General features: G+C 40.8%; 2 protein-coding genes across 3 annotated transcripts in view; one reads left to right on the top strand and one right to left on the bottom strand.

The window, feature by feature from the left end:
* Positions 1-18,496, bottom strand: part of ppp2r2bb (protein phosphatase 2, regulatory subunit B, beta b) — a 55,449-nt gene extending 36,953 nt beyond the window's left edge. The window contains exon 1 of one of the 2 annotated variants that reach the window (XM_027023452.3): positions 18,180-18,496. In XM_027023452.3, the coding sequence (XP_026879253.1) occupies positions 18,180-18,258 (79 nt within the window). In that variant the 5' untranslated portion in view covers positions 18,259-18,496. Of the gene's footprint in view, positions 1-8,750; positions 8,979-18,179 lie in introns of those variants that run through there. The other variant, XM_081720218.1, reaches the window with a different exon arrangement.
* Positions 18,497-24,505: 6,009 nt separating this feature from the next.
* Positions 24,506-24,737, top strand: part of pcyox1l (prenylcysteine oxidase 1 like) — a 9,617-nt gene continuing 9,385 nt past the window's right edge. Inside the window, exon 1 of the mRNA XM_027023468.3 lies at positions 24,506-24,737. This exon is cut by the window's right edge and continues 153 nt beyond it. The gene's annotated coding sequence lies outside the window, so the exon portion shown is untranslated.

Below are 24,737 nucleotides of genomic sequence, written 5' to 3'. Positions count from 1 at the left end.
ACCTAGGTAACATTAACTTGTTATATAGTTAACATGTTATATAGTTAACAAGGTATAGCCCTGCATATTCATTGAGAATTTATTTCTATTGATTCTGTTGTTTCATTATCTGGAGGCATTTTAGCCAGACATTTTCTCCTGTTATAAGGGTTGATTCCTGCCTGTATTCAGACTCTCTTTCAACATGAAGATGTACTTGGTGAACCTGCGCTTGAGGAATGAAGGCGTGGTCTTGCGAACTGAAGATATGTCTGCGGAATACGTATATGCAGTATGAAGACATGGTCACGGAATATTCTGATCTTCTGATATTCCCATTGGGCATTAAGACGTGCTTGTATGTCTTCAAGTGTACGCACAAACATGTCTTCATACTCAAAAGAGGATCTGATATAGGCAAGAATTACCCCCTTATACTAAGCTTGGTACACTGCACCAGTTACCCTCATTTTGACCCTCTCCATTCCCAGAGTGGCGCTACAATAAGTAGACCATTCTACATATAAGCATTCAAAAATAGGAAAAAAGTATATTATTTTCAGTGATAATTTAGATTAACAGCCTCTATTTTTTCAGTTTGCTCTGACAAGCTTTTAGTGTCCTCTCTGAATTCATCAATAATGTTTTTCTTATTAATCCTTGCAAACCATCAATCATATTAGATATACTTTAGATAAACAATATTAGATATACTCCACGCTCTAGAGTTGGTGGTTGAAAGTGACATTTTTAATTTCAAGGTTTCCTTTTTGCCAAGATCATTTAAGTAATTAAATGAATATATTCATATATACATACATGAATATTTACATTAATTGATAAATTGATGCATTTTATAATTTGTACTCACTTTTCATTTTATTAATATTTATTTCTTGCCACATTATGTTTATTTTATTTACCAATGGAGTGAAAGGGGCCCCTAACTGATAAAAGGCATTATGGTTCCAAGGAGAGTCTAGACTAGAAGACTTCCATCAACATATTTGAAAGGTCAAGCTACTCAAGCCATTAAAACTGATTTATTTAAGGTGACCAGATGGACAATAATAAATTAATAAAAGAAATAAAAATAACTAAAGAAATTCAATCTTGAAATAAAGTCTCGAGGAAATCAGGAATGATGAAATAAATATGAATTGTCAGTAAGTATAAAAGTAAACTGGGTAAAGAGCCATTTATAAATGTCCCATTTATAAAATGTAAATAAAGAAACAAAAACTGTAATTAATTTCATTGAATTAAATCAAATTATATAGTTGTATATAAGAATAATTAGATGACTTTCATTTAAATATACTTTTCCTCCATTAGTTTACTCATTTAGATATGTCCTACTTATTTGTATGGTAAATTATTTCATAATTCCCTTTCTATTTATTTAACAAATGGCTTTCCATAAACAAGAAACGGTTTTGTAGCTAAGACTAATCTTAGCAGAGTCGGCAATCACAGGATGCTGTATCAGCTCTAGGGCACAAACATGAAAGTGTGAGTATACTAATTTTAAAAAAGTTAAACAAGAAATTATGCTATTTCTTTAAAGGAAAATTTAATATTTGAATATTTTTTTAATAATTGGTGGTGAGGTATTCTAGGATTACCTTAAAAAATAACCATTCTGAATGGTAAATGATATTAAATGTACAGTATGTGGATTATAAGAGTTATTTTAATAGTCCCCTGTACTGCCATTACTTGTATTTGGTTATAGCCCAACATGATTACAGTTAGCACTGAAGTTTATTCTCATTAATCACAGCAAACCTGGTGACCAAATGTGTATGGTCTGTATGTCTCTTCCAAGGCTACTACCAAGCCTTACTCATCTATCCTCAAGAAGACATACATGTATACAGAAGTGAATTCATTCTCTCTATATACTGTATAGATATTGTTCTTGCCTTAAAACATTGCTCTGATTTTAAATGCCAGAATCAAATTGTTAAATGCTGATATATTATCCGAGACATATCAGTTTCAACAGATTGTCAAATTTGACCCAAATGTGACATTTGCCACATTGACAAATAAGTCATTTGAAACATTAACTGTAAATTTCCGTCTGGGGTTTAAAAGGTTTAGATTTGGACAGGTCAGGTGGCCAACATTACAGGAGCTTGTGTACACACAATGACTCATCAGTGTCCTTGGAAGGAGGGAAGATCACACTCTCATGACCTCATCACAGAGAGCTGCGATGATAAACACCCCCGTTCCCGCAGATCAATGGGCCCAACCCAAGCACTCTGAGCATCAAGTCTCGGGCAAACCGTGCAACTCGGAAAAATACTAGACAACGTGCGAGGTGCAATGGCACATCAGATGGCTTACTTTTATAATTAGAGCAAATGGGATTATGTGACAGTAACACTAGGCAGCCGCCACCACGCACTGTGTGCACCTGTAAGTCTGCGGAGGCTGAGAGCATGCGCGTTGTGTGGGCATGTGGGTCTGTGGAGGCTGAGAACATGCGTGATCCTGAGCATAAAGCAAGATCATTGGTGTCTTAGGACAAAAAAATGCTGCCAAAACACTGAATATTTACTCATCAAACACAGGGTATAATATTGGATTATGTTAATTAGTACACAATAGGATGAAAGACAGTAGTAGCATGAAAGGAATAGTGGCATGAAACATGACACAAAATATATATCTCTGTAGCTTGCAATAATACCAAAAATACAACCCCTGCTATAATTTTAGCAAAGCCACCCCCCCCCCACACACACACACACACACACACACACAAACATACACACACACACGAACACTTCTCAGACACCTCTCCATGCCTCACAAAGTCTTATTAGGAAGAGAGCCAACTCATCTATTTTGGAAAGGGGGGGGGGATTAGAAGAGGAGTGCAGAGTGCCCTCCATGAGAAGCGGCAGCGGCAGACTGGAGAAACAGGCAAAGGTGGAATGAGCACAATCAACGCCACACAGTCACAGGCGACAAGACCAAACAGGGAAAGTGAGAAAACCACCAGGACAAAGACAGCGGGTGCTGGGGGGGATCAGACGTGCAATCACACAATAGCCAAGGACGAGGAAAACACTGAACCAAGGACCGGGTAGAGTCACGGGTGTGTGTGGCTGTGGGGTGGGGGGTGGGTTTTTGTGTGTGGGTAGGTGTGAGAGACCCATGGAGATAAATGCACAGCTCTGGGGGAGCGGATTAAAAGCAGACTGCTCTGGTATGATCTAATAGGTTTTTTAAAGTCATGATGACCACTGCAATTTTGGCTCACATGCCAGGAAAGTGCTTTAAGCCATAAATAGCCAAACTTTAAGAAGTCTACATATTTTCATATCTACATTTTTATGGTTTATGGTTAATATCAGCCATATTTGAATAAGACAAATGTGTTGTCAAGGATGCAAGGTAATCCAACTTTATAAGGGTGATTATGTGCCCTTGGCAGAATACATTGTCTATTGCAACTTGAAAATCAAAAGTATATTGTGTGTGTGCTTTTCTTGCTTTATAGGGTATATATGGATCTTATGGACTAAACTGTGTCCTATCTTTCAACACACACACACACACACACACACACACACACACACACACACACACACACACACACACACACACACACGTTGAATTGTAGCCATAGGTTCCAATTTAATTGTTTGCTTTATCAATGCCCTATAGATTTGAGCTGGTCCAACAACTCTAGGTTTAAATACATTATTAGGTCTAGTTAATTGAATAGTGTCTCCCTTTTATCAGTCAGTGGGCCAAATCAACACTGTTCTAATCCTAAAGAGCATATCTACTATAACACTCTCATTACTGTATTCTAATCCTAAAGAGTATCTCTACTATAACACTGTTATAACTGTATTCTAATCCTAAAGAGCATCTCTAATATAACAGTGATTCTAATATTGAACAATGTTATGGGGTAGTGGTGGGATGTTCCATGGAAGGGGAAAACAGGAGCTTCTATTTTCAGGACCATGGACAGTCCCACAATAGCCCATAGGTGGTTTATCTGGTGGTTCATAGCTTGGGCTACGATCTTTAATTTTCTATACATAGATGACACACATGAACATTCTGCTTGAGGGGACAGCTGCAAAGTCAATCTAACTGAAAACAGCCAGCTACCAACGGCATGGAATCCCTTATCAGCAGATACACAATGTGCGTATGAGGCTCAAGTACGACGGGCCAACAGATGCAGTAACTCTTTGATGTCCCTACAAGATGTTCTATGTATTAATAGAGCCATTTTCATTTGCATATGCAAGGCAACATGCAATTTATCACCAATTATTTACTGGACAGTGAAATACAGCAAATCTATAGTCTCATAAGGCAAGTCTTCCAAAGCAAGCCTGTGGCCCTAATTTCCAGGATAAGAGCAGCCAGATTTGTGCCACTCTGAGTTGCATCAGTGTGACTGGTTTTATCACAGGGACTAGATACTCTCCTTTATAGTTGTTATGACAACCACAATAGTGTCTCAATCAGGTACAATTTCACTGTAAATTTGAGTGAGGTTGATGAATTAGGCACAGCGTAGTACGGTATACCAAGAGCTTGCCAATCACAGCAGTCATTATATGATTCGCTAGCAGAATCTGAATGGGGCATGTTTAAAACACAACTTCTCCCACCTTCTGCAAAACAAAAGAGCTGAATCTATTGTAGTGTTGGAACCAGTGCAAGTAGTACCATCACTGGGAACTTAAGACTAGAGTTCAGGTAAACAACGATGTTGAAACCTAGTTAACCTTATAGGATTTAACTGAGATTGTGGATCCACATAATCCTATGCCTGTGAATGCTTTTCAGCAATGTGATTTGTGGGATTAAGCTTGCCGCTGTCCAAGGTGCTGTGTCTACAGTCACCCCAGGGCTCAGTCTTATGAATGAGTTTGGAATTAACTCTCTGCTCCAGCAACACTGGGCCCATCTCCCTTGCAGGGCCCCACTCTGCCCAAAGCACCATATGGCCCTCTCTCAGTAGACCCATCAGTCTTAAACGGTGACCTGTTGTTGTGCCTGGTAACGGCAGCATGGGGAGGGGAGGGGGCACTGGAGCTTGTCCCCGACAGGGCCACGAGGGGGGCTTTCCGGGGATCGGGCAGACGGCTCATGGCGGGAGCTTCCGCACCCCTGCCGGTCCTGCTGAGAGCCAGCAGCCGTCACCATGGTGATGGTGACACACGTCGCGTTCTCTTCCAGCATCAGCCGCTGTTGTTTTCAATATTTAGCATCTTTGATGTGCAAGAGAACATAAAGTCAGGGTCACTCAGTTAAGCCCAGCTGTGTGTATCAGGTTACAAAATCTGGACATTTCTCCCTGGCTTACTGATGAAGCTATTGAACTATTTACAGGTCATTGAATCAATTAATACTGTAGCATTGTCACAAACTACTAACAGCCTAATAGTATTGAACTGACCCTAACAATCTTTAGAGTCAGATATAGACAAGATCATAACCGTATTGGGTGTAGCTCAGTGAGTGGGGCTTTCTCTGCATTCTCTGCATCATGTGTATGTAGCTTTATGAATAACAGCAGCTACATATACTCTGGTACACAGAAATGATGAACCCTTCACATGCAGGCAGCCAACAACACACACGTGCACGCACACACACACACACACACACACACGGATCTGGCATACCCTAAGCTGCATTCCCACCCATGGCAAAGCTTAGCAGAGGCAGTGAGGCAGAAATAAGACCACCTGGCTTTATCCACAGCTGTCTGTCACTTCCATGCATGCGGCCTTTGACTATCTAGAGCTAGTATTAAAACTCTTACCACACACTGCCACCTCCTGGCTAACCTCAAACATTACATCATTTTCCTGGGCCACAGAACATGTATATTACACAAATAAGATGGTATAACACTCCTGAAATATATATATTACAAAAACAGTTTTTTTTTTAAAGCTTAATTGAACTATATACATAATTAATGGCTATATTTTAGAGGTCAGTCACTAAATCTGAGACTCTTTGCCTCTTCATTGGATATGGTGACATGATGCAGTGGTTTACATTTGGGTAAACAGAAGAAAATAACCACACTGATAAAAACTGATTTTATATGAGTCTGCACCTATTACTTTTTTCATACAGACTCCTTGTAAGATTCTTTTCACACTAAAAAAAATTGATTTTGTACAAAAATTGGAATGGATTGATTTTGTAGAAAAATCATAAAATCAATCCAAAATCACACAACACACATTAGAAGACACAAGCTATTTGTTTACCTCTAACACTAAAAGTGCTGTTTCTTCACCTCTTGGCATCAGTGTGCATAAAAGACATTTTGCACTTGATATGCCACACACACACTATTGTATTACTATAATCTCACACTGTCAGCCTTCACACTGGGCCTTTAATGAGTATCTCAAATGCATCTGCAGGGATATCTACTGTTGTGCTGCTGTATTATGGAAAGTTACTGCCTGACCAAGAAGCAGCTTTATTGTCTAAATATGAATTGGTCTAAAGGGACTACTGTTAGGTGAAAAACTGCTCCCGGATCAGTAGGTGAAAGGCTTTTCTGCCGTTGGGCATTAAACTGTAATAAGCATTGGTGCCCATGCCCATTCCAGGAAACAGAGATGGAAATGAGTCATGAGAAACTACAGCTGTGCACCATGCTGCTATAATAAGAAACACTGACCACTTCTCAGAACCCTGGAGTTTGATGTTCTCTGCTATGTGACGGTGGGGATAAAAGAATATGGACAGATACGTTGTCGTTCAAACCCAAAGCTGTGACACGACTGCTACTAGGGAGCCAACTACAGATGGCAACAGAAGTCCATTTTTATATTCACATGTCATATGGCTTTTTAGCACAACCCAAGGGACATAGCCTTGACAACAGGACCATGCTGTGTAGTACACAGCAGCCTTGATTTCCACAAGACAACATTTCAACATCGGAGGCAAAAATATGCAGTGGCACAGCTGAAATAAATGCCTAAGAGGCATTAACACAGTGAGGCTTAATTAGGCTGCATGTCCTCAGCCGAGATGCCTGCTCTAACACTCCAGATGAGCGAGGCTTTCAAGTAGGCCCTAACCAGCACTCTGAAAGACTGCCAGGCCCGGCTCGAAAAGCTGCGCTGTAATAGTCGCCAACTGGTGAGCGCCCCACCTCCTCCATCAAAGGGCTGGATTCAGCATGAGCTCCTCCGGAACGATGGGCACGCTTTATGCACTTCTGTGCCCCTCCACCCCCTGCTTCCACCCCTCATCGGGCTCCGGATGTACATCTGTGCGCACTCCAATCCCAGTATTCCTCTCCCACTATCCCACTGGGTCCCACTCGACCCACTTCCCGACCCCGCCTGAACTTACGCGGCTTCATCTGGACATAGCTCCACCCCTGCTGCTGCTATTTTCGGGGCTTAAGTGCTCACGCTGCAGCTGAGTGTGTTGGCAGTATGGGTGCACCTTTCCAGGTTTTCCTGATTTTTATTTTGAGATCAAGACTCGATTTGTGTTTATTCTAGAAACCTCTAATCATGTACTATATCGGTTCAGTTCAAAATGGAAATTTTATTTCAGAACAGAAGATTGTAAGGATGCATGTCCTTGAACAAACAAATAGGTTCTATAAAACAGTGTAACTAAGCTGTAAATAATACAATACGATAAGATTCTTTTTTAGGATTCATATTAGGATTCATTTTAGGATTTTTTTTTGTTTTAGGATTCAGCTTTCCATTACAATCTTAGCTGGCAATGGGCTGTCATGAAGAACACACTGTCAGGCACAGGACATAAACCCCCAATGTGAATGTGAACTGCTTAACTGGGAGTGTTCAGTCATCCGTCAGGTCAGTAATACTGAGTAATGCCAAAACCTTGACTGGTTAATCTACCTGTAAGAATTAAGGTTAAGAAACCTTTGATGTAGAGGTAGGGGCCCAGTGACTTAGTCTCCAGACAGCTCAGGGATTACAGGAACACTGAACTAAAGAAACTTAAGAGAGATTCTCTCTTCCTTTTCTCAAATGACAAAGAAAACCTCACACTGAAATGCGACCCAAGTAAAGGCGTAAGTACCAGTGTGACAAAGGCTAAAGGCACACAACTTGGGTCTTGAACTTGGGTCTTAAACATGTGCCCTGACCACCAGATCAAAGAGCCAGCTCCCTGAAATAGCAGCCGGAGCACCCCTAAGACCTGCCTGAAGTGACAATCCCTGTCACATCGCCCTCTTTCCTTCAGGGGGTGACCGTCTCCGTCTGTGCGCTCCACTGGAGCGCACACCTGTCCTTTCATGGGTCCTTTGCACGCCAATCATCTAGGGTTACATCCATGTCCCTCACCAGGGTTCACACACTGGGCATTATACATCACCCTCTCTCCTTCAGGGTGTGACGGTCTCTGTCACCACAACCAGTATTAAGCTTTAATTACCAAAAATAATCTGAAGGTTAGTGGTGAATTGTGAAATGTGCCTTTGCCTAAAGAGTTTTACCAAGCATGGCTAATATACTTGCTATAGGTTTCTTACAGAGCTAACTAACAGCTCACTACCAGTCAGCCAGACAGTGTGTATTGCTGTAGACACAACCAAATCTGATTCATTTTTAGCATGATTTTGCCTTTTTTTTCAAAATATGTCATGAAGTAATATCTGTTAAAAATCTAAGTATAGCACAGAAACAACAACAACAAAGAAATCCCAAAACATACTTGTTGTCTAAGGACCACAAGTAGGAATAGTTATTTTTGCTCACAGACAGCTTCCTGAAGATGTTGTCTTTTTGAGGGAAGTACTAGAAGGTTGAGCTGTGGTGGACCTCGGAGTGGGCCTGTCATGCTGAACACCATTAAACGTGGGGTTGGTGGGATCCAGACTCCAAGAGGCGCTCTCTAGTGTCCTGCCTTCCATCGTAGCGGCCAACCCCCACCAGAACAGCACCAGGAGAGCCCCCCTCCAATTCTTGTCAGCTCAGACAGGGGAAGTCTCTGCTTGGGGATTCAGCTGTCTACAGATACACTTGGAAAATCCATCAATGAACTTGAAGATCAGCATCTCATCAACAAACTAGAACCAAAATGTGGTTTAGGAACATGGCTTGCGTACAGAGACACCTCATCTGCCATCAGTCACTGCTTGATGGGTTCCTGGCATGGGTTTTGCTCATCTCCTAGTCATCACCACTTAATCCCCTTCCAACCCCTTTTACCATCCTTAAGATCAACAGAGAGACACAGAAAGACACACAGGGACATAGCAAAGAAAGGGGAAACATCGCAGCACAGGCTCTGTGGGACGGAAGCTTTTAGGTACTAAAGATTAGCTTTAGATAGAGCCGGCCACAGCGAGGACACTTTAAACAGCATAAACAGCCACGGACTATAGGTTGCAAACATTGGCAGTGCAAGACTGGTGGGGCAAACGTTTCTTTTAAGGTCAAATTATAATGCATTTTCCTTCCCTAATATGACAATATTTCTAAGTGAAAGAGTGAAAGTTATTCAGGCATTGGCAGGATTTGCAGTTTATCCTTTGGGATTTGATTGGATCGTGAAACCATGACGTGATTATTGGTTAATATTTTTTCCCCAGCTGCTTGGAGGCCCCTTGAAGAGGTAGTCAAAAATTGACATAGCTATATATGTGAATTATGGTTATTGTTTGTTGGTCTGGGTGTGCATGCAGTGAATGTGTATGCGTGTGTGAGTGCGTGTGTGCATGTGCGTGTTTGTGTGTGTGTGTGTGTGTGTGTGTGAGAGTGAGTGTGTGTGTGAGAGTAAGTGTGTGCGTGTGTGTGTGTGTGTGTGTGTGCGCATGTGTTTGTGTGTGAGTTTGTGTGTGTGTGTGTGTGTGTGTGTGAGAGAGTGTGTGTGTGAGAGCGCATGTGTGTGTGTGTGTGTGTGTGTGTGTGTGAGAGTAAGTGTGTGTGTGAGAGTAAGTGTGTGTGTGTGTGTGTGCGCACGTGTGTGTGTGTGTGTGTGTGTGTGTGTGTGTGTGTGTGTGAGAGAGTAAGTGTGTGTGTGAGAGCGCGCGCGTGTGTGTGTGTGTGTGTGTGTGTGTGAGAGAGAGAGTAAGTGTGTGTGTGAGAGTAAGTGTGTGTGTGTGTGTGTGTGTGTGTGCATGTGTGTGTGCATGTGTGTGTGTGTGTGTGTGGGTGTGTGTGAGAGAGTAAGTGTGTGTGTGAGAGTAAGTGTGTGTGTGTGTGTGTGTGAGAGAGAGAGAGAGAGAGTGTCAGTCTCAGGCGTTTCTGGTATTTTCCTTGCCAGCTGCCCTGCTCTCCTGCCTGTTTTACAAGCCATTTGAACTGTGAGTCATAGTCACGAGTGTGGAGGGAAGTGCCCAGACTATTTATGCACATACATACACACACACACGCGCACACGCGCACACGCGCACACGCACACACACACAAAACAGAAGAGCCAAGTAGATACGATAATGCTGGGAAGCGATGTGATCATTGTAAAAGCACTATTAGATATGTGACTACTTAGCACATGCCAGGTTTAAAACAACCCAAACATGGCTCAGCAGACAGCCCGCACTGAGAAGCTGGTCAGCCATAGCGAAAAGCACTACTTAATTATTAGGGACTTGCTACACTGCAAAATGCTGAAATGTAGAGTGTGCACAGTGAGCCATAAAGGGTCTATCAATCAGACAGTAGGTCAAAGTCCTACCCATTACTTATCATTACTAATTAATGTAAAGGACTATTGAGACAGTGGCACATCTGTTTGCTACAGTCTGCATTTTAATAAAAATTAATAACAAAAACACACAAAAAACTAGTGCTCTTTTCATGGTAAACATTTTATAAACGTTCCTCTTTTGACATTTTAAAGAACGTACTCTCTACAGCTCTTTCAGCAACTGCTCAGTCATATCTTAGCTGGAAAACCAGCCAGAAGGCACATCCTCATTAGCCGAAGATTAGCACTTAAGACACATGGCAGAAGTGCACACAAACTCCTGTCCCCTCGCCTCCCTTTCCCATTCCACAGAAATAAATCACATCCCCCACAGCTGGTTTCAGGGGGACACATTCTGCCCTCAGCCTCTGCATTGCCAGCAGGACTGCCTGGGCAACCATGTTATCACATCAGCTTCACAGTCAGAGCCTAAAATAAGGACCAGGATGCAGAATTTCCTGCGATAGGTGATCATTTGCACAGCTAAGCGGGAGACTTTGGCAGCCAAACCTCTGTGGCACGTTGTTGGGCGAGATGACATAGTTGGCCAGCTAGACACTGTTAAACTGAGCACAAGCAATAGTAACTGTCATTAAGGATTTGAAGTGTGGACTTAGAGGCCATGATCAAAGACTTGCAGGTCATCCGTTCTCTTTAACCACAAAGTAGGTCAAGTTGTAAAGGTCAACTTATAGATGGTTTAATGAACAGAAAAAGACCTCATCTCCGTTGGTTCAGAAGAACATGAGGAGCCAAGGAATGGATTTTAATTCCCTTTAATTCCCTGCAATTTCCTGCATTTATCAAGCACCATGACTGTCCGTTTTCTGAATCATATTCACAGCAACACAGAACAGGCCCGGGACATTTTTGGTTTCATACTTCAGGAAAGTTGGTAGGTCACGAACTGAACACTAATGGTGGATGGATTGTGTAGCTGTCCTTTTTCCATCTTTGATGTGTCAGGGTTCATGTACGATTAGCTGGGCCAAGATGTTCTCTGAAACAGTTGTTGTGTAAAGCAGCGCCCATCAGGAGAAAAAAATTAGACTTCCTTTTAATCATTAGCATGCCTGATATCTCTAGCTGCCAAAACACTGGTATAACAGTGACTCATAATCCAGCAAATTCAGTATATCTAACTCTCTCTGTTCAACACCCCGCCCCCCCCCCTCCCCCATTTATCAGCCAGTCCCATGTGTTGGCAGCAGCAGGGTGAACAAAAATATACACGCATGTCTTTCACACGAATCATGTTTTAAGCCCCTGCCCCAAACCTCCCCATGACCTCACATCAGATATCACGGTAAAACATGAAGCACACAATCACTTTGCTTCTGCGTTTCATTCCGTCCAAACCACGGCAGACTGAAACGTTTTCATAAATAACAAAAATATTGAAGGGGAGGCACGTCCCACACGTAGCGGGATCCTAAACGTTCCTGCGCCATCACCTGAGGGGAATGTCATTCTTTATTAAATGACACAACTGGCCTATTTTCTTGCGGGGGCCTAGAGCTGAGCTTACCATGCACACCCGCTAATGGCCGGACTTTCCACAGACCATGTAATTACAGCTCACGCTGGTCTCCTCTGGTTACTTGTTGGGCATTATCGAACACAGAGCAAATGGCTGTTGAATAACATTAAGAGGAAAAAAGCCCTGGATTTAGTCTTCGGCGGTATAACTCAAAACGTTATTATCGCAATACAGCGTTTATGCTATCGCTATCTGCCTTGCAGGCTTTTTAATGGAATGGACTGTCCAGCTAACACCCACTTTGAATTGATGAAAGAGAAGTCAATAGAAACATTTCACAGTAAAGACCATTTTGTAATGTAATGTGTAATGTAATGGATCTTACAGTCTTATACTGAGATATTTGCTTATATTCAAAAAATCACAGGCATTTATAGTACACATTCATTAAAATTGCTAAGTTTTTTTTTTGCTGTGATCATATAACCTTATCTTTAATCATGGAAAAATCATGTGCACATTCATGTGTTCTGTAATTATAGTGCCCTGATTTGAGCAGGGTCTTTTCTACAGGGAGTCTAAACTAAACTCAATCTGGCTGACAGCCCTTACAAAGGAGGAGGGCCCCCTTCATTCAGCAACTGAATTTTCATGAATCTAACTCAGACACCAAGAAGCTCTTTGAATCAATGGGGATTTCAACCAAGAGTGCCTTCTGTTCTTGCTCTAGATGAGTAATGGCACTACCCCATACATTTACATAACTCTATATATGGCTGGAGGCACTGGCATATGCTCCAAGTGTTATCATATGAGAGGCAATTAGGATTAGGACATGCTGGGCTCAGCTGAAGGGGAGGAGCTTATAGAATGGACAGGCGTTCATGATTGGACAGCCAGTACTCCCAGTGGGATGTGGTTCGCAGGTGACTGCTCTGTCCATTTCCTAGAATTGCACCCTTGGGACCTTAGACATACAACTATTCTATTTCAGTCTAAGTCATGCATTCTCAAATTACCCACGCCATTCCTCATAGAAAGAAACATTTTACACATCTAAAAATCATGTCTGGCATGGTTTCACCTTGATCCAAAACAAACAAAGGAATTATCACAGACTAGTGACAAGATTGGGCAGTGGGCAGTGGGCAGTGGCTTCATTGAGGAATCACCTTTGTATCTATGTCCTGCAGTTAGTGAACGCTGATTTCAAACATGGCCCAGAGGGCAAGGAATTACCGCACCAAATGAGCTCAATACCAATGACTCCTTCGTCCATTTAAAACAGCACATCATGTTTCATTTAAAAAAATCAATATCTGTGAGCTTTATTGTTTTATCAGTTGTTCAGAGTTGGTGGAACCAAGTCCAATCATACTGCTATCGACCAACATCTATTTAAAGCCCATTGCCATGTAAAGATAATATAATATAAACTCATCCATTGATCAGCTGGCATCTCACAATGGCAAGTTTATTTTGAACAGCCTTGAACAAAGGCAACGTGGGATCTAAACATGATTTCACCAATTGAACAGCACAAGGATGTTCGTATAACTCACAAAGTTATCCCTTCGGAGCTGCCAGCTAATAACACGAGCGCTGTGGGATTTAACTGGCAAGTCGCTCTGTACTTCCTGTAGCACGTCCCGCTTATGGCAGAGTTCTGAGTGGAGATGCCTCCTCCCGGGCACGATGAGCCGAGTAGAGCCTACCGAACCCTAGCTCAGCCAGGGGGATCTCCCGCATGGACACACATAGCCCCCTGCATTCTCTCGCACCCACTGGGACAGCGGCTGTGTCTCTCTGGTGTGGAATGTTCTGGAATCCATCTTCTGGCATAAACGATGATTGGGGGTTAGGGTTGCGGGGGAAGGTTGGAGGCTCGAGTGATATGTTTTAAAGATAGAAAATGGGTAAAAAAGTATTTTCTGTGTTTCACAAAGTGCTAAAACATTAGAGTAACCAGTTCTGTTTAACAGCTGCGTTTCTGGTTTGTTCAAAACATTTGGCCTACCTTCATTTGTTCTGTGAAATCTGTGTCTGTCCTTTCACTCAGTGGCCTCTTATCCACCTTCTACAATATCCAATTGTCTTTCTTCAGGTTCACTTTGCTTTTGTCCATCATCCTTTGACCTCATTCACTATCATACACCTACACTAACCAAGTGGCACCCTCCACGCCCTCTTCAGCACCTTCTCTCTTTTCTCCATCTCATCTCTCTTACCCTTCACATCTCTGTGTCTTCTCTCTCCCTCTCGCCCCCATCCTCCCTGCGGAGCCTCAGGCCTTTGCCCCGAGATCTCACTGTTGCTGACATAGCTCAAGTGTGCCCGAGAAAAGGACGTCCTGCCATATCTATTTCCATTCATTTATCCCCCTCACCATACCACGGTTCCATACCACATCCACTAACACAAACCTATTCTATGATATGGCCACCCACACCTCACATGACGGTGCTCATTTCGTACAGCACACAAACCCAGGCCAGAATTGAATACGTGTGGATACACCATCAGCTCAATTAGAAATTCCATTGGAGTGCATAGTATGGAGAGTTGCTCTCCACTGCCTTCCTTCAAAGCACCTGTTAGCAGGATGTCTGATATTAATTTCCAAGTAGAGTGCTGGGAAGCCCCTGCCATACCTTGGTTACATATGCCTACCGTTTCAATATCTTTATCCATCTCTGTTAAACATCTGCATCTGTTTTAAACACCTGCTCATGATCAGCGTAAAGACGAACAAGCTTTATGTTAACTGTGATAACATGGTCTATTTAACCTGTCAGCTGTTAACTATTTCTGCAGTAGTTGCGAACAGGCCATGCACAAAGACATGTTGAACTGCAGAAGCACGGCTGCGTAATACCCCTGGGATTCCATGATGGACAACTTGCTTCTTTTATCAGTCTCTCCAATACAAGCTTATCTACCTGGACTCATCAAAGCAAGCCCTCCTATGCCCTTCATTGCTTTCTCTCCATCTATCTCGCCCTCTACTCTCACTCTCGCTTTCTGCTTCTCCCGAAATCCTTCCAGCAAAGAGATCAATGGGTGAATGTTTACACCACTTTAATATCTCTGGTATGTGTTAGCAGCTCCACTGGTGCTCTCTGGGGGCTTGAGGAGAGCCCAACCACTCCGTCTCACTCAACCTCATCACACAGAGGCTCGCAGACGCTCGGCTTGCATTCAAACCAAAGTAGGGCAGAAAGAGGGATTCAAAGCCTTTTAAGAGCCAATCGATCATTCCTGGGTGGGGACAAGAGAAAGAGAAGCATCAGTGGAGGGCTCTGGATAAACGAGTATTCTTAATGGACAAATCACAAGACTCGGGGTGAGGGGAAGGTAAAGGGAGCTGTCAGACCCAATTGTAAACATTAAAAGATTTGTTTGTCTGTTTGGTTTCTTCTTCTGCAAACAAGGAAGGCAGGGAGCAAAATAAATGGAAGCAGAGGTGTTTGCGGGAGGGTGAAAGAGGGCAAGACAGATATTTTGCTGATAGTGTTCCATTATATTCCAGTTCCAGCACACATGCCACAGGGGGTTGTGGGATATTGGATCTGTCTGGCTGGCAGAGGCCATTTCTTGGCAAGTACTCAGGTTTTACTTATGTGAAGACCTAGAGGGCTACCTGTGTCCATTACTGTCCCTAACTGGAACCTGAGCAGCCTGGAAAAGAGAAAAAGAGTGAATGATGTTTCTAACCAGATCGAGTGGAGAATTATGAGGAGCAAAGGTGATTTCATTGGGTTTCAGACGAAAAGCTACAGTTTTCTCCAGCTCCACTTTACCATTCCAAATTGCTCCAAACCAGTTGTGGCTCTGCCCTGTTGCCTCATATTCTCTTTCAGCTTTGCAGCGAATCAATTCAAAAAGACTTTGAAATTCTATAATCACAAGCTGTACTATTAATATTTGATTAGATTCGGAAAAGAACAATTTTCTGACTGAGCTTCCTGCTGTGCAAACATGTTATTTTACTCATGTGTGAGTCATAGCATTATAAGCTGTCCCTGGTGTTTGAGTTACTGCATTCATAGTTCCAGTTTTGATATAGTTCCCCCAGTCATAGGCTTTCATATGTTTGCCTATTAAAAAAACAATACTTTTTCATCAATGTCAATCAAATACTTGCCAGGTTGATGACTACTGAACTCTAATTTAATCAGTCTGTCAAACAGGAACATAATAAGCTTATTGCCAGTATCTTACACAGAATATTGGCCATATATGAACATGTGCCCAAAAGAGCAGTTTTAAGCGTGCCCTCTGTCATATGTGTAGATCAGAGAGACACACATACATACACACATACATACATACATACACACACACACACACACACACACACACACACACACACACACACACTGTGCCTTCAACAGGTAAGCTGCTTGTGCAACAGAATCCATAACCTGGTGACAATAGTGCCCAAGGTGATCAAACCAAACCAGCCAGACTGACCATGTCGTTCTGCACCAAGCATGCCAATCTCCAAACTCTCCACAATAATCACGTTTTCTTACTCCCCAGTACACTAGGGGGTGCTCAAGAGATCGTTTGCCATATTTTGTGGACAGCTAGAATAAACAAATATAGGTCACCTTAATATACAAACCCATGCCATGCATTAAACTTCAGACCTAAAGCATCAGGCGAACCAAATCGTTCTGGTTCTATATGGTATGGTATAATTATAATTACATATAATTAATAATAATTAAACTGAAGTATTGTAGGTCTACTGTTCAGCAATATGGCATACTTGGCAATCTGTTAAACTGGTTTGACAAACTGGTATATATCACTTTGTCTGTATCCAAACAGGATCAAGAAATAGCCTCTGAATATTAACATTACTATAAACACAAGGTTCAACAACTTGCTTATATGTAATTATGTGAGATAGCAGGGAATCCCACTTATATAAAAGATGTTCTGATATAATCATGACCATCCCAATGACACCTCCAAGCAGAAGGAGAGAGAGAGAAAGAGAGAGAGCGAGAGAGAGAGAGAGAGAGAGAGAGAGAGAGAGAGAGAGAGAGAGAGCATAAAATAAGCAAGATAATACATGTCAGTCATCTTGCTGCAAGTCTGCCAATGTGTCTGGTCCTCCATACTTATATATGTCTCTAGAGGACATTTAACAGCTTTTTGGTCTCTACTGGTCTGTAAGTTAGTTGAATGTACATTAAATAACTTGATCTTAAACAAAAGCTTTACATTTTTAAATGTTTAAAGTAGCCTAAATTCTTGCTATTCTAATTTCTAAATGGTCATGTGCACCTAATCTAGGCCTCTGCATTAGTGGTTCCTGAGGTGTCTGAGAAATGTGTGGCACAGAGCTTCTCCTGTCTATCAGACCACCACTATATGTCCTTCCTGACTTGGAACCACTCCTCTGCCATCATGGAGCAGGGAAATACTGGCTTCACTTAGGTTTACCACAGTACAGAGGACACAGAAGGCAGTCCACTTTTTCTATTGTTACAGTGATTGTTACAGTGGGTGTTAAACATATATATATTTTTTTATAATTGTTCATGGGTTTTTTTTAGATCTGAATTATCCAATATAGAAACAGAAATAGTTTTACCCACATTTGCAAGAGTGATTTTGAAGAGAAGAGAAGAGGCTATATCAGAGAGTGTGACAACCTTACACAGTTCAACACCAGATGACGGAACATTAATAATGTAATGAGGAGGTGGAAAAAACAACGGTCAGATCTTCTGTGACCCCGAAATGATGTTGTAGTTTCAAATGTCAATACAACGATCTCAGTGCTAGTAAAGACTTGGTTTCGTCGGTTCTAGGTAAACATTGTAACGAAAGACTCATTATCTGCGTGGATCAGACCAAAGTATTGTTGTTGGGTTTTTTTGTTTGTTTGTTTGTTTTTTTGCAAATACTTCTTACACAGTGACTAGCTCTTGATCACAGAAACATATTTAGCACACCCGCATACCCAGCTACGTACATAGACTCGTTAAATCCTTACCTTCTGTATGACAGCTGGAGGAAAGGATGGTACTCGGAGGTCTGAAAAGGTAAGGCAAGTACCGGGAGAAGCATTTCATCTTTTTACTGGATCTAGTCTGCGCATCACTCTCTGGTCCACATAGCACTCCGTGCCATTCGCATAGACAGAGATTCGAAGAGAAGTGAGCGACGGTAGATCTGTGCAATTTCAAGGCAGCATCTCTTTAGCCTTGACTTACATAAGCCTGGACCTCCGCTCAAAGCTCTCGCTGCCGAGGTACAGTGGCGACAGACGCGTAACGCCACTGAGGTTAACCATGCTTCTCCGTTCGTCGCCAGCAGGACTCGAAGATGTGTTATTTTGCTTAAGTCTGGTGGGAGGGTTTTACGGGCGAAGGGGGGGGGGGGGGGGGGGGGAGAGTCGCGAGATGGGTATTTTTCAAGGTAGCACCTGCTTCGTCGCTGTTCTCCCACTGGTCGCATTACCGGCTTCTTGTGTTTTCTGTGGAAAGTTTCAGCTCCAAGTGAACATTGTACATCTCGTACGGTAACGCAAACACAAATACCATGTTAGCACATTAAAATGACATACAAGCGACGTTATATGTAGGCTATTAGGGCACGCTGAAGTCTCTAAAATCTAAATAATTTTGTTTCAAATGTAATTTAGGCCTATGCAAACCAAGGCTTTTACTATTTGTGGGAAAAACTAAAAGATCTTAATCAATTATGTTAATTTATCTAGATACGTACAGGCCTTTTTAGTTGAAAAAAAAAAGAGCGGATCCTATGATTCACCCAGCAGAGATGCACATACTATAGGATTAAAGATGATTATCTGCCCTTCAACCCAGTTGTACTTTTTTTCTTCAAATCCAGTGAGCTCGTATGAATTAAACAAGATAAACTGCGTCGCCCAACTCCTTGTTCCTTGATTCAAAGCAACTACAACTCCTTGTTTCACAAAACAAGAATAATGTCAAATGTGTAGATTTCCAGTGGAACATAAAGTGAGATGTCCAGCCATCCGGGACCTCCCCTCAAGCGTAAAACAGTCCGCAGCTCTAAAACAGATTAATGGTCAGTTTGCAGGAAACCCTCAGCCTTGCGATAATGGAGATAAATAGGATATTTTGCATGATAAGGGGCAGCTGGTCTTGGGCCCTCAAGTCTGTTTTTTTTTTTTTTTTTTTGGCAGTACTGTAATAAGTCCCTTAAGCATTTACATTTTATAATGGGAAGAGCAGCATTGATAGCAGGAACCCGAGGTGGTGGGGTGAGAAAAGGGGACATCTGTGTCTACCTCATGCTTTCAGACATCCTGTACCTGCTGTGCTGCTGCACCATAATGAGCTGAACACATGCTGGTTGGTGTGTGTCTCACTCATAAAGGCTTCACATGTGTCTGGTACAGGTGTAGGCCCAGGAATATTTGGAAGGCACATAAATGATGCATAGTACACGCACACTCATGCACACTTGCAATTATACGACGTATTTTGGTTCAGTCTACACAATGTAATAGTGCAGTAGCATTCCTTATTGTGGAAAAAAAAATTAAAGAGCACAGTGTTGATCATGCAATCAAAAACTCATTGCTTGATTCATTGGTCCATGTACGTGTATGTGTGTGAGGGGGTATGCTTTGTAGGTAATGGTTTCAACATCTGAGTGTGGTGCAGACATTAAGTTTACAATGTCTCTAGGACCCACTCTCTCACTCCTCTTCGTTTTCACCTATTGTTAATGCAAGTGGAGTTCTTTGTTCATTCACAAACAGCCAAGTCATGCACACAAGTGAGTAAAAAATAGCTACATGCTTGAAAAAATGTCACCCTTACTAACCGCGAAACATGGTTTACATGGCCTAAAATGTCCTTTTTAAAAACAGAAGGCAAGATATGAAATCAGAATAAGAGTGTTTTAAAAAATCCTCTCTAATTATGGTGAAAGTTCTCTATGCTATTTGTCCCTTAATGCCATTCTATAAATATTAAATGGTCCTTCTGAACTATAAAAAGTGAAATAATAATAATTAAATATACTAGAATAAATAAGACACTTTAAAACACAGAATTCCTTCATTTATTTATTTACATATATGCACACCCTTTTAGTCTTTCTGGTATGTTGGGGTATTTTTAGGTTATAAAGGCTACTAAGGAAATGCTATCACAGACATCAGAAACAGATTGTTATAAAACTTTTATATACATTTATATTAATTTAACCCCTTGATTTAATTGTTTGATAATTATTTTGTAGTACTTGCTCAGATTTCATATTTCAGATTCACTGAATATCTAGGCCTAATATTAAATAAGATTTTTCTGGTTCATTCTGTTTTTGAATGTTTTAATTAATCTGAAACGATTTTAAATAAATTGTACAAATGAATCACTTACTCTAATAAAAACATTCTCATTACAAGAAAGTATTTTTACATATATATATATATATATATATATATATATATATATATATATATATATATATATATATATATATATACACACACACATATTTTTACATATATATACATATTTTTACATATATATATACATATATATATATATATATATATATATATATATATATATATATATATATATATATATATAACCTTTTGTGCTGAAACTATAGTTACGCCTCATGTGCTCATGTCATGTCTCTCAGGTTCAAAATGCTGTACTCTAATGTAACCTGCTAAAAACAGCATTTTTCAAAAATAATAGGAGTTATACTGTGATCAATGATCCATAAATATCCGTAAATATGTTTCTAAAAGGCTTAAATGACTATTTTATTACATGTTCAATAAAATTTAACTTGCATCCCAGCTATGATGGGTTTCTATGTAGCTCAAATCCTCCAACCTTAGTGCGGTTTTCTAATGGTTTTAATGGACTTCGTCCGCCATGTCCTATAACGATGAGGACATCGGCTTTGTTGTAGTATATCCTTACATAAGATGATGCTGTTGATTGGCTCTTGCTTTTAATTGAGTAAATGTGTAAAAATTCTATTCTTTAAATTATTCAAGGACAGTACACATGTTTGTACAGGCCTCTTACACCATGGCGTGCTAGCTGCATATTCCTTAACATTTTAATAAACTTAAAATGAAGGAAATAAAGAATACTAACACACAAACTACTAAGGTATTCATGTCCACCCCAACCACGGCCCACATTATTTGAATCATTATTGAAAATCTAAACACGAACTCAGATCTTAACATTTGAAAATTATGTATCTGTAAACGAGGAATAATTAGCACTTCTCATTTACCACTTTTACAGGCACAAACCAAGGTGACAGAGAGCACATAATCAGTTGGACCAATACCTTCAATGGAGTCAGTATTGCACTGGTTGTTTCCTTACAGCCATTTTGTGTCAGAATTGCAGGTAGAACTGGTAGACGTCTGGAGCATCCAAACTTAAGAACTGAACTCCGTGGGCTGAATGCCAGTCTAACACCCTTGGAATTCAGTTCTCAAAGCCAAGATCTCAGTTCATTGCAGTTTGAAACATAGACTGACCTACAGCAAAAGGGAAATGACATTTGGTGTTAATATATCTACAAGCATACCCTAGTGTCAAATAACAAGGCGTTTGCATGTAGTTGTTTTTTTTTATTTGTTTTTGTTTTTTTAACTAACAGGTGGTTGTTAAATTGTTATTGACTTTTTCATGTCATTACAGCACCTGTCTCTTGGCTTGGGAATTATATTTTTATTTCCTTGTTCCTCATTTATATCTGCACATAATTTATCTTATACTTCCTGTATATTTAAATGTTTAAATCAACAAGGACTATCAAGGCTGGGGATCGTCCTTGTGGGGAGATAGGAGAGAGAAAAGGTTTAAAAGTTGAAAAACATCTTTATAGTTTAGTTATAAAAGAACTTTACGTGTTAACCTTTTCAGGAAAAACAGGTCTAATAAAAACATTGAGCTGAGTTGCTTTCATATATTAAGACAAAATACTAGATTATCATAAGAAATATTCTAAACATGGATGTGTAAATAGTGAAGATATCCCACAATTATTTCAGTTTAACATCACTATGTTCGAGCATGTTGTTGGCCTACGGTAATAAAAAAAAATAAGGCAGAAAAATAGAGAAAATATTTCTGGCAAGTTATCTTAAGAATTCCGAGATTTATGTTTAAAGATTGGGGACGGGGTGACTAAAATTTTCATTTAAAATGTGTATTGTCCGGAGTTAATCAGCCACGTCTCGGGGGACAAAAGGCGCATACGTCTATACATAAAAGTTTACCTTTGGCTATCACGTACGAAGATGCGCTACATATGCTTCCTCTGTGGAGGCTATACAGAGCTCCTTCACGAGAGATAGTTTTGAGACAGTTCACGAAGATGCATGTAATTGCGGCCCAACTACACTCACTCCCCTGTCGTGCTTACCTTCAATTTAGCTTTTTCCTCCCAAAAGCAGCCCGCATTAGGATGTTGAGTCATTCTGGTACCAGTACTGAATGCTGAATCATAACTCAGAGACATCTGCGATGATAAGGCATGAACAGCTCTTCGACCGCCTACTCGATTTAGCCGCGTCGTAGGCTACTCGGGCCCGTTCAGCGAGCTATATAACTGGGCCGTTCTCTAATTTGCATAGGGCCTTTTCCACCTTACAGACGTGTAGCTTACATATGGGAAAGTCCCCGTTCTCCTGACGCTCAAAAAGCGACAATCAAATTGCACAACACATCCAGCCCATTATAACAGACGCACGTCACACAACAGCAAACGGTTTTAAAATCTTGTTTATATTCGCCTAAGTGAATAAACTAGACAAATAACAACCTTTTTCCATCTTAATGACGTCGCGCTGCAAGAAAGTGAACCGACTTTGTTGAGAAAACCCCAACCGCTTGAACAGGAGGAAATGTTGGTTAAGTATTCGATACACCATTTCCGCTCTGTAAACTCCGTGGGTTGCGACGGGGAAATCCTAACCCCCTGTACGGTTTGATGATCTAGTCTTTTGTAACAGTCTTTATTGCTTTTTTACACCCTTATATGACGAGAAAGATAGATTCTTTGTACATGATTCTTAAGCTTATCAGTTAATCAAAGGCTTTATAAAAATACTGTGATATTAAGTAGAATAGATAAAACGAGCCATACTGAAGTAATTATTTCACTCGCCGTGAAATTGGGTCACACTGTAAGTTTGCATACATAGGCCTGCAACAAATGCATACATATTGATTTGTATGCAAAACTAAGTAACTCAGGAGAGTTAATGTATAAGGTGCTTTGCAAAATATGGAGATATAATACATGACTATACATAGCAAATATTTCTAAAGTGAGAAGTTTACTTTTTTACTTTAAGCAGCTTTATTGGGGTTTTTTTTGTTTGTTTTTAAAAAAACAACAACAACAAAACAGTAACTCCGCACATCTTATAATACACCCCAATAAAACCCAGTATCTAGTTGGGTGTTATTTACACAGTGGCATCAACCATCAAGACCACTTATACAAGAGTTCTTGTACCTGTACTCAGACAACAGACACATACTCTTCTGGTGGCTGCATGTTGACCCACATACTGTCTCATCAGCTCACATGACAGAGGAAGTGAGTCAGAATCTCAGGTCAGGCTCCAGATGACCTTAAGTCACAGGCCCTACATGACAGGAATAGAGCTTATAAATAAATGTTGACATTTGAACATACAAATATGTGAACAAGAAAATATTGCTAAAGATGACTTGCAGTTGAAAATACGCAGTCATACGCAAATCCCCCCCCCCCCCCCCAAAAAAAAATAGTCTCACACGCATGGTAAACAAAGATTAATTTATTTACACTATACAGTTCTGCAATATTAATTTTAGAATGTTTTACATTTGTAAAGATGACCAGTATATTCGTCGGTGAAGAAAACACTGGGTTAGATGTCGGGCTGGATTGTCATTACCTCTACTGATGTGAAATATATTAAAATCGCTGACTCTGACTTTGACAGCTGCTCACTAGTTCCACCTACAGGACAAAATCTTAGTTCGGCATCTTTAAATCCATGATTTGCATACATTTTAAAACAAATTATTGTTGCACTTGATTTATAAAATGAAATTGTTTAAGTCAAACATTAAAGCAAACCACCAAAGTCATGGGTTGGATTTACAAGGAAAATACTGTTGTTATGTCGATAATGTCGCTCTTCATAAGAGCGTCTGTGAAACGCTGTAAACATACTGCGCACCACTGAAACGCCAGCTAACGCTTTTGAAGACGTTTCGCTCTAAATGCCTATTGGTTCCCATTCCGGAAAAGAATAATTTGATAGGTTAAGAGCGCGCAAATATGATCACGTGGACCTGTTGCCGGATGGTGGTGGGTGCTCACACAAAATAGCTCGCTTAGTTTTTATTTAGCAAAACTGGCTAGTTACAGCAGATTTCCAGTACTCACGGATTGTTTTTTCATCACTCATTATGCACTTCAGAAGGGTGTGACCGATACCATTCATTTGAGCCGTCGCTGTTTATCAAGATGAACTCATCTTCCATGGCAGCATTTCACTGATGGAGAC

This window comes from Electrophorus electricus, chromosome 8, assembly GCF_041902795.1.
Source record: "Electrophorus electricus isolate QZ-2024a chromosome 8, ASM4190279v1, whole genome shotgun sequence".
Taxonomy (NCBI): Eukaryota; Metazoa; Chordata; class Actinopteri; order Gymnotiformes; family Gymnotidae; genus Electrophorus; species Electrophorus electricus.
The sequence above is the reverse complement of the archived record's forward strand: the minus strand, read 5'-3'. Positions and strand labels throughout refer to the sequence as shown.